General features: G+C 43.7%; 1 protein-coding gene across 1 annotated transcript in view; it reads left to right on the forward strand.

Annotated features, from left to right (window-relative positions):
* LOC128343696 (ral GTPase-activating protein subunit alpha-2-like) overlaps positions 1-10,467 on the forward strand; it is a 31,755-nt gene extending 21,288 nt beyond the window's left edge. The window contains exons 7-12 of the mRNA XM_053293131.1: positions 7-133; positions 287-367; positions 1,313-1,398; positions 1,522-1,591; positions 6,745-6,813; positions 10,160-10,467. Of these exons, the coding sequence (XP_053149106.1) occupies positions 7-133; positions 287-367; positions 1,313-1,315 (211 nt within the window). The 3' untranslated portion in view covers positions 1,316-1,398; positions 1,522-1,591; positions 6,745-6,813; positions 10,160-10,467. The remainder of the gene's footprint in view (positions 1-6; positions 134-286; positions 368-1,312; positions 1,399-1,521; positions 1,592-6,744; positions 6,814-10,159) is intronic.
* The last annotated feature ends 516 nt before the right edge of the window (positions 10,468-10,983 follow it).

Consider the following 10,983-nt stretch of genomic DNA (forward strand, 5'->3'; position numbering starts at 1 on the left):
CCGCAGAATCCCCTCCAGCCAGACATCCGAATATTGTGTGATGCAGCCCCTGTCCCACTCCTCATCCAATGTGAGGAGCTGTTGCAGAAGAGTGAGTGAAAATGGAACGTCTGAGGAGGAGGAGATTGAGGCGGTCAGTGTGGGGTCTTCTGAGCCCCTTTCACTCTAGTAATTCCCCTGTCTCAACTGAGTAGATACAGCAACCCTAAAAGCTCCCTCTTAACATCTAGTGATGGGGGCCTCTTTCCCGTTTCTTTTGTGCAAGAGTTGATGTGTTCCCTTGAAGGTCCCCAGAAGCAGGACACGCTGGCTCAGAGTGCATGGTTGGCCGATAATGTCTGTACACCCAGCAGTACCAGCTCACCAGGTAAAGACAGCAGGAATTCTTGTGTGTTCTTGGTCAGACTGTACATTCCAGGGGCAAGGATAAGAACATAAGAACAGCCCTGCTGGATCAGGCCCAAGGCCCATCTAGTCCAGGATCCTGTTTCACACAGTGGCCCACCAGATGCCGCTGGAAGCCAGAGGCAGGAGTTGAGGGCATGCCCTCTCTCTTGCTGTTACTCCCATGCAACTGGTACTCAGAGGCATCCTGCCTTTGAGGCTGGAGGTGGCCCATAGCCCTCTGACTAGTAGCCATTGATAGACCTCTCCTCCATGAAGTTATCCAAACCCCTCTTAAAGCCATCCAGATACAATGGATAACTTTGTGTCTAAATGGACATTGTTTGTCCAGCATTGGAATGGGAAAGTCCAAGATTCTGTACATGCTTATGAATGGTTATCAATGCTATGATTTGTTAATTGAATAATTTTGATATTTCAATTTAAACAAACTTCAACAGATTGTTCAGGTCAACTCATACATTACTCTGGCAGTGTTGTTGATGTGCAAAGTCATGGCAGGCCTCATGACACTACAATGATGACAGGAATCTTTATATTGCACAAGAAGATTTGAATCATATGGGAACCTTGCTGCCCTGATGGAAGGAGGATACCAGCATGGGAAAGACCCATGGGTGTCCTGGCTTATTGGCATGGTGTATTCCCAATTCTCCCTTCAACCTCCGACATTTAGGGAGGCGACTGAAACCTTAAAATAGCAACACTTCTTGAATTACCCCATAAAAGATAAATAGGGTCAGCAATTTTCCAGGGACTAGTACCAGAAGATTGGGACTGTCTTGGGCAAATTTAGTTAGCAGGTGATTATGATTCAGTGTCACAGTTGGGAAAAGGATGAATCTAAAGCTCCCAAAATAGGTTGATTTAAAAACCTGCTTTTTTTAAACCCTTGGTTCTTTTTCAGTAACTCGTCTGCTCCCTTCCGGCAGCGGTGCAGGCTCCATGGAGAAGGGGAAAGGTGGCAAAGTGGATGCTCAGCGTTACAGCCCAGTATGTTTCCGTTTTTTCCATGACATTCAGGAGGCAGGGAGGTGATTCGTGGGTTCTTCATATCTAGGAAACCAGGGGCAAGGGGAAGAATTTTTAAGAAACTGCCACTTCCTTGTTCCACAGGCCTCCATTTTGTGCTGTGTGTGATATCATCACTGGAGGGGTGTCTCAGTGCATGCTGGGTAACGCACAGGTAATCCACACCCTAGGGGGCCTTGGTGCCCTAGGGTAAGGGAATAAGGGCATGTGGGGAAAAGATGACGGAAGGGAAAGGGGCTCTGCCATTCCTACACAACCTGGTAGGAAAATGTGGGCTGGAATCGAAAGTAAAACATCTTTGGGTCTGTGTTCTCCTTTGCCCACAGCACTTCCCCATCCCCTTTCCTTGACCCTCTTGCCACACTATGTGGGCCATATCTCGAGAAGATGAATATGCTCTGTTCCCTACCCAGCACCATTCTCTCACGGTGTCTCCTGCATGCTTCTAACAAGCTCGGTGAACCTCTTGGCTAAATTCTCCCCCAAATCTCTGTTCCTTACGATGCCCTTCCCCGCTCCGTCTCTCTGTGTTGCTGTGGCTTGCTGCTTTTCTGAATCATCTCTCTGCTCACTGGCTAGTTTTGTGTGTGTCTGCCTTTGCTGCTTTCTGTCTCCTGTCATTAAGGTTGGTTGCACCCTTTTGTCAGTTTCCCAGTGTGTTTAGGGAAGTGTAAGGTGTTGAGGTCAGGAGAGGGGCAGCCAAGGCTAGGGAGGCTTTCGAATGGCCTCTGCAGCTTCTTTGATCTGTAACTCGTTTTCCAGGCAATGTGCTCTTTGACCCCTGAATACTTCCTGATCTGGCACAATATTGATTTTTCGGTCTGGCTTTGCAAGAGACAAGCAGAGCGTCTTGCAGCACAATGGATGCCAGGCTATTGTGTGGGCTCCATAGATCAGGACGATACAGGAAACCCAGCCCACCGGACCCTCGTCACTTAGGGTCCATCACTTAGTCCATCACTTACCTCATCACTTAGCTGCTTGTGCCCTAACAGGCAGTGCTTTCTGCTTTGCAGGATCAGCCCCAATTGAACCCACAGTGTTGATTCTGAAATCCTTCCACCATCTTTCTACCCTCTGAATATCAAGCAATTGATTCATATGCCCACATGCAGCTAACATGCTGCTTGGCTCTGCATAACATTTGGTAAATAGCAGTCACAGGGGCCGGTGTCCAGAATGGGGCTGTGGCATGTAGGGAGGGGGATTTTATCTTTGATCATGATCCCAAATCCAAGTTGCAGGCTTGCGCAACTGCTATTCAGTAAACAAACCACCACGCAAACAAGATGCTTAAAATCACGTCTAGTTTGGCCCTGGTGACCAAACTTGCCATGTGATGGCATTGGTGCATCCCTGCAAACAGTCCAAATGACCTGAGTGTTTATTGCTGACTTGTGTATCAGCCCAGAGTGAGTGTGTGAATTGGTCTCCCAGCTGCATTCATAGTAAGTGCCATGTTGTTGTTCTTCCTTACTTTCTACCCACAGTCTCTTCCTCCTCCTCCTCCTCCAGCACCAAAGGGTGTTCCCTCCAATGGGATGAACATTCTGGGGAGCCTCTGAGCAACGTCATTTTCCTTGTAGGAAAAACCCCGTGGAAGGGGATTCTTTCAGCCTGGCTAAAAAGCCCACACAGATCTCTACAGAAACCACTTGCCCCACTTGTTACCCCTGCTTACTTGGCAAAGAGGCACCTTTTAACATGGTGATTCTCTTTATTTAGCAGGGGGAGAGTAACTGGCCCTATCCACCCTCCAGCACAGTACTTCCAGTGACTGTTGCTGCTGTCTCTCTTATGTTTCTTTTTAGATTGTGAGCCCTTTGAGGACAGGTTGTTATTTCTCTGTGTAAACCGCCCTGAGCCATTTTTGGAAGGGCGGTATAGAAATCAAATAAATAAATAATAATGAATAAATAATGAATCTATTTTGGGCTTAAAATAAATTTTAAAAATGATTCATGTATAGCTTCCTCAGCTGGTCACCTGAGTTTTTTTTTACTCCCGCCACACACGTTGACAAGTCTGGATTCTTTACGGAGGCTGCTGGTAACTGAGAGGTCACTTTCTGGCTTCTCTGCTGCAGTGCTGTCTAGTGTAATCTCCAAGAGGGGAGGGCTTTTTCTGTCTACCTTATTACAGCTAAAGTAAGTGTCCATGATCCAACATGGAAGGACTCTTGTACCCAACTAAGCCTTCTCAGGAAGGCAATGTCTGTGTCCCAAATTCACTCTTCAGACTCCAGGCCTCAAAAACTGAGTACTGAAAACCTTATCACTCCAAAGATTATACCCGATTTGTAAGAAGGCCTGCTCCAACAGGTGCTGCATTATGCAGCATAAATACATGTGCATATTTATTTATTTTATGTTATTGTTAAATTTATATACTGCCTTTCATTAAAGCAATCCCAAGGCAGTTTACAGCAAAAATTATTTTAACACAAGATGGTAAAAAAGACACAATTAAAATATTAAGTGGGGGGGGATATTAAATCCAATTAAAAAATTTAAACAAAAAGCATAAAAGCAATAAGGATTATAAGGAGCAGCAGCAGAGAATCAAATAAATGCCTGGGCAAAAAGGCAAGATTTGACTTTTTTTCCTAAAAGCTGTGATGGAAACTGAGGAGCGAATAGCCACCGGGAGAGCATTCCAGAGTCTGGGGGCAGCAACGGAGAAGGCCCTGTCCAGCGTGCAGGGCAAGAGTGTCTCCCTCATTGTCGGCACCCAGAGCAGAACCCCCTCAGATGATCTCGTCAAGCGGGCAGCAACCCTTGGGAGCAGGCGGTCCCTCAGGTATCCCGGGCCCAAACCATTTAGGGCTTTAAAGGTCAAAACCAGCACCTTGAATTGGACCCGGAAACAAACTGGTTGCCAGGGCAGCTCTTTCAAAATGGGTGTGATGTGCTCCCACCGGGCAGCTCCGGATAAAACCCTAGCTGCCGCATTTTGCACTAGCTGCAGTTTCCGGATGTTCTTCAAGGCAGCCCCACGTAGAGCACGTTACAGTAATCCAGCCTTGACGTGACTAAGGCATGCGTAACTGTGGCCAGATCTGCCTTCTCGAGAAAGGGACGCAGCTAGTGCACTAGCCGAAGCCGTGCAAAGGCACCCCTGGCCACCGCCTCCACTTGAGCTTCCAAAAGCAGAGCCAGATCCAGTAATATCCCCAAGCTGCGTACTTGTTCCATTCAAGGGGAGGACAAATCCATCCAGAACCGGTAAAATCTCCTCATCCCGATTGGCTCTCCTACTGACCAACATTACCTCCGTCTTGTCTGGATTCAATTTCAGTTTATTAGCCCACATCCAACCCATCATGGCCTCCAGACCCTGATTCAGGACATCCACCGCCTCCCTAGGATCAGGTGACAAGGAGAGATAGAGCTGAGTGTCATCCGCATATTGCTGACAACTCCGTCCAAGTCCCCGGATGACCTCTCCCAGCAGTTTCATGTAGATGTTAAACAGCATGGGGGATAAAACTGAACCGTGCGGGACCCCACAGGCCAACGGCCACGGGGCCGAGCAGTAGTCCCCCATCACCACCTTCTGGACCCTCCCCCCAAGAAAGGCCCGGAACCACTGCAACACAGTACCTCTGATTCCCATACTCGAGAGGCAGCCCAGAAGGATACCATGGTAGATGGTATCGAACGCCGCCGAGAGGTCCAGCAGAACCAACAGGGACGCACTCCCCCTGTCTAGTTCCCGGCGTAGGTCATCCACTAGAGCAACCAAGGCAGTCTCAGTCCCATATCCGGTGCGAAAGCCAGATTGAAAAGGGTCCAGATAATCCGTATCATCTAAGAACCTCTGCAGCTGGGACACCACCACACGCTCTATCACCTTGCCCAAAAAGGGCAGATTAGAGACCAGTCTATAGTTGTTCAGGTTGGAGGAATCAAGGGAGGGCTTTTTTAATAATGGTCTCACCATCGTCTCCTTGAGGCATGATGGCATCTTGCCCTCCCTTAATGAGGCATTGATAATCACCTCCTACCATCTACCTGCCCCCTCCCTGGCAGCTTTATTAGCCATGAAGGACAAGGGTCAAGAGCACACAATGTCACCCATACACTGCCCAGCATATGATAGCAGGAGGGGTGTGTGTTCCATTTCATAATTCATGGGACTCCTCAGATCTATGGAATTTCACTGTACATACATGTATACAGGTGAAACTCGGAAAATTAGAATATCGTGCAAAAGTCCATTAATTTCAGTAATGCAAATTAAAAGGTGAAACTGATATATGAGACAGGTGCATTACATGCAAAGCGAGATAAGTCAAGCCTTAATTTGTTATAATTGTGATGATCATGGCGTACAGCTCATGAAAACCCCAAATCCACAATCCCAGAAAATTAGAATATTACATGGAACCAAGAAGACAAGGATTGTAGAACAGAACAATATCGGACCTCTGAAAAGTATAAGCATGCATATGTATTCAGTACTTGGTTTGGGCCCCTTTTGCAGCAATTACTGCCTCAATGCGGCGTGGCATGGATGCTATCAGCCTGTGGCACTGATGAGGTGTTATGGAAGACCAGGATGCTTCATTAGTGGCCTTCAGCTCTTCTGCATTCTTTGGTCTCATGTCTCTCATCCTTCTCTTGGCAATGCCCCATAGATTCTCCATGGGGTCAGGTCAGGTGAGTTTGCTGGCCAATCAAGCACAGTACACTGTATACTTTTCAGAGGTCCGATATTGTTCTATTCTACTGCTCTGACACTATCCCTTTGGAATGGAGATTGCTACTCTCAGGGACACTTCCTACCTGCCTGCCTTGTCACTTCTTCTCGCCCTTCCTTCTCCCTTGCAACATGCAAACTCCTCTCTCCCTGCACCATGTGTGCAGAGATGCAGAATCCATCTGCATCCAGCTAGAGAGATAGAGATCCTATCTCTTCACTTTACTATCTAGAATGGAGTTCACTAATAAATACTCCATATATTGATCTGAAACTATGAACTAGCTCCATGTTATTTTACTCTCAGCATACATGCATGCCTAAGCAAATTCCGCTGTGTTGTGCCTCTGTGCACTCTGCTATCGTGAATAAGGGTTTCTCCTACCAGAGGGAATTCCCAACAGCACTGCTGATTCCTTGCTGTGTATGTCAGCTTGATTAATTTCATGTGTTACATTATTGTGAAATAGAAAAGAATAGAAAACATTACAAAATTGAAACAATATAGGTCTCAATATTCTACTACCAGAAATATATGACTACCCCACTTAATATGTCAGTCTTTCTTTCTATCTATAATTCATCATATTTCTGCTTATATTACAGTTCAAGAGAAATCTATTCAACACATTGAGATTATTGTTATTCCTTCTTATCCACCCTTCTACATAAGAGGTAAATTTCAAGAAGTTAATAATACCCTAGCCATTATTTTTCCCATTATTAATAATTGGAGTTGCTTTTTGTTTCCAGCATTGAGCTCCTAAACTCCTAGCTGTCACAAGCAAAAGAAAAATAATCTGTACCTCTTGTTTTCTTCCCAGCTAATCCTAATGGCCCAATACTTGATGTTTAGAATCTAGTGGAATAAGAACGCTCACTATCTTTTGGATTCTATCTAGTCATGGTTATGTTTTGTTAACTAGACGTTTGTCCAAGTGGGGATCCTGCGGGAGTGTTGGGGGGGGGGGGCGGTCAGGAACAAAAAGGAGGGAAAGGAGAAGGAGAAAATTGAGTTGTTTCTGAATAAAGACTTAGTTAAATCTACATAAGAATGTTTTGTGTTTACAAGGGAAGCAATTTTAAAGTATTTGGTGAATTTTGAGCCAGCTATGCGTGCGAGCCTGCAAAGCTTGTGACTGTCTCTGCATCTTCATTTCATTGCATTACTGGGCCGACATTCCTGAACGACTGCATTCTACTCTTGGGAATGCAGGAAATACTCCTGGCACTGCCATATATTTACAAACAGCACAAATGGAGTTAGCTAGATTCAGAAAATGAAGCTACAATCCACAGACAGACAATCCAATTATGCCCCTAAAATATATATTAATGGAATGTATGCCATTGGGTTGGTGTCAGGTATAGTGGCAAGAGTGATTAGCCTGGATCAAATTGACCTGGTTTAAGTTGCTGCTCTATCAAGTTGCTTGCTGAGTCACCTTCAGCAAGAGCTTTTTCAGGGAGCATCTTCACTTTGGGAGGGTTAGTGTGCGGCCACATATCGGCCCGATTAACCCAAAGTGCCTGAAAATTTTCAGAGAGCACTTCACACACCATTCAGGGGTTTTCCTCCATATTGCAACCTAGCCCGGTTTATGTCCAGGGTTAAAAACTCCTCTTCTTGCACCGGCATATCCGTTATGCCCCAAACTTGCAGTAAAGCCTCGTGGTAAGGCCTGCTGTCTAAAAAGCCTCCCGGATGCTTTCCAGACTGGACACTACAACAGTGTCACCACATGGCCATTAATTGTCCTTCCGCACTGTCTGGGTTTCTGCATCGCAGTCCCTGCGCTGTCAGCAAGGTGCTGTCCACATTTCCAATGCTTTCTTTCAGGTTTTCTCTTTGCAATACAGCGCTACAACCTTGTAAATAGATAGCTGTATTTTCCCGATGCAAAAGTTTAATGCAAGCTAGAAAAGACTGCTCCCCCTGGTGTTGAGTTTGCACAACAACCTCTATTTACGAGTTCAAAATGATTTTGCTAAGCTGAAGTCAACTACCGCTGTTCAGTGGGTAATCTGGAAAATGCCCTGGGAGCTTTCCAGATGACACTCTGTTCAGCAGTAAAATGCTTCGGCTTCAGGATCATTTTAAAAATGAAAATAGCTTGTGCAACCCTCCTACAACGGGAAAATACAGCTATTTATTTGTGATGCGCATGCAACATTGTAGGACTAAAACAGAAGGATAAAATCCTAAAGATGTCATGGGAAATGTGAATGGCACCTTTCTGACAGCACAGGGTTTGCAGTGTTGAAACACAGGCAGTACGGAAGCACACTTAACAGACAGTAGTGACACTGTTGTAGTGTGTCATCTGGAAAGCACCCTGGTCAATTTCTCTTCCTTGCAGTCTAATTTCTCTTGCAGCATTGTTGTGAGGATAAAGTTGAATAACCCTGTATTCTGCACTGAAGTCCTTAGAGGAAGAGCAGGCTATCAGTATGAGAAATAAAGAAGGAAAAATTAAACATTTTCTTTGAGAAAATGAGTTTTTTTTCTTTTTAAAAACAGGAAGCAAAGCACAGATGTAGTGGAACATGAGCATAAACGAAAGTATAACTAGCATGTTTTTGGAGAGGTTTGCCAAGTCTTTACTCCAAAGAAGAGAAACTTGAGCTGCTAACTATTTATTCCATGTTATCCATGTCTGTGTTCAAGACTGTGTTCCAAATGACTGCTATATGAATGAGATTTTCTCAATCAAAGGATTTGATAGAAGGTTTGGATGGCATTCATATCTGTGGTATGATAAAAGTAAAGTGCATAAAGATTTCCTTAATCACTATGTGAGAAGGAGTCTAATGAGAGTGTGGGTAAAATATAAAAAATGGTTGGAATGTAAAACTCCATGATGGCTATCTCCAATTGAAGCTTTAGCACGTAAAGAGATCAATATGCAACCTGAATGGGGTACCTATAGGGATTTGTTATGTTTCCAAGAAAAGGGCTGTAAGTAAAAAAAACCCTAACTGAAGTACAAAATCTGGTTTCAGTATCATCAGTTAAATGAAATCTATAAGAAGGATCTTAAAGTTGGATTTGAGGATCAAATGTCAAGATTTGAGAAGGACCTGTGTGAAAATGATGAAAAATTAGTTTCTAAGATGTACAAGCTGCTGCTTCTGGAGGAGACAAGAGATGAAGTGGTTAAAACGACTATGATAAAATGGGCTCAAGATGCGGGTCATAATATAGATATGGCAGCTTGGGGGAAATTATGGAAAATGGATTTAAAGTTTACCGCATGTTATACTTCAAAAGAAAATTATTATAAGATGATGTACAGGTGGTATTTAACACCCCCAAAATTAGCATTAATGTATAAAAATGTTCCAAACAAATGCTGGAAATGTGGACACTGTGAAAGAACCTTTTTTCATATGTGGTGGTCTTGTGGGAAGGCAAAGGCTTTCTGGGATATGATATATAATGAGTTGAAGGAAATTTTTTAAATGACATTTCCTAAGAAACCAAAATCCTTCCTGCTGGGAATAACGCAAGGAGAGTTTTCCAGAAGAAATTTAACAATTTTTATGTATGCAACCACGGCGGCTAGAATAGTATATGCACAGAAATGGAAGAACAATGAAATGCCCTCCAAAGAAGATTGGCTGATAAAAATTTTGGAATATGCTGAGATGGCAAAACTTACAGTACTGATAAGGGATGAAAACCTGGAATGTTTTAAAGAAGATTGGAAACCATTCTTACTATACTTAAAGAACTATTTCTCTAATATTGATTTTTCAGCAGGGTTTGAAATGTAGTAATAATAGCAGGTCGGGTAGAGTAAAATTGAGTTTGTAATGTTTAGGATATATGTTTTCAATTATTATAGCAATGGTTGACTTGTCTACTGAATGAATCACACAGACTGGTGAGTGGGAAGTCAATATTTAAGATATTGCAAAAACCAATAAAATTTTAAAAGCAAGAAAACCAGGAAAACAACACTTGTGATGTACCATATGACCTAATTTCAACTTATACGATAAATCCATTCTTTTATAGGTTGAAGAAAATGTCCGTTAAAAAATGTTGTTAGTTTGTACATTCGATTACAATTAAAAGCAACATACCTATCCGAGAGAGAGAGAGAGAGAGAGAGAGAGATTTTCTCAATCGATGTTTGCTGGAGAAAAGTATGTGGATTTTGTCTATAAAAATAAAAGCTGTGCATTGAATAAAAATTAAGCAAGTACCTGGATTATCTGTGCGTCTGAAAGATTTAACAGATTCCATTCAGATTGTCTGCTGCTTCAAACTGTCATCAAGATGCAAACAAAATATGGGAGTTCAGTCAAAGCAGAGTTGTCACAACCAAAAGATGCTTTTCATCTAGAGGTGTTGCTGCAGTTCATATTTCCTTCAGAAATATGGGCCCTGGGAGCTCCTAATGCTCACATCAATCATTTGAATCTGAGGCAGGCATTTGAATCTGAAGGGGAATTTCCCCCGTCCTTCCAGAATAGGCACCTTCTAACCCCAATAATTGTTGCAATCAAACTTGCAAACCAACCTTGGCTCATGTTAACACCTAAAGACCTGTGGCAACAGCAGGTCCTATCTTCATCCATGATGCAAGATAAGGTCTGCAGACCTCTGTGGGGTTGACTGTAGGTGAGGAATAAAGCTGGTGATCTAAACCTAAAGGAAGGTGCTCAACCACCCAATCCCTGATTTTCACCCAAAACACCAACACAAAGTAGCTTGTGTCCCTGCTGAGGAAGTACTGAGGAAGTACGTGGGGCATGGATAGCAAAAGAAAGTCAACCACTAGTTTCAGTACCCCCAAATAACTTCAAAATCTTTTACACTCTCATTTTGTGAACTGC

Source organism: Hemicordylus capensis, chromosome 2 (genome assembly GCF_027244095.1).
Source record: "Hemicordylus capensis ecotype Gifberg chromosome 2, rHemCap1.1.pri, whole genome shotgun sequence".
Classification (NCBI taxonomy): domain Eukaryota; kingdom Metazoa; phylum Chordata; class Lepidosauria; order Squamata; family Cordylidae; genus Hemicordylus; species Hemicordylus capensis.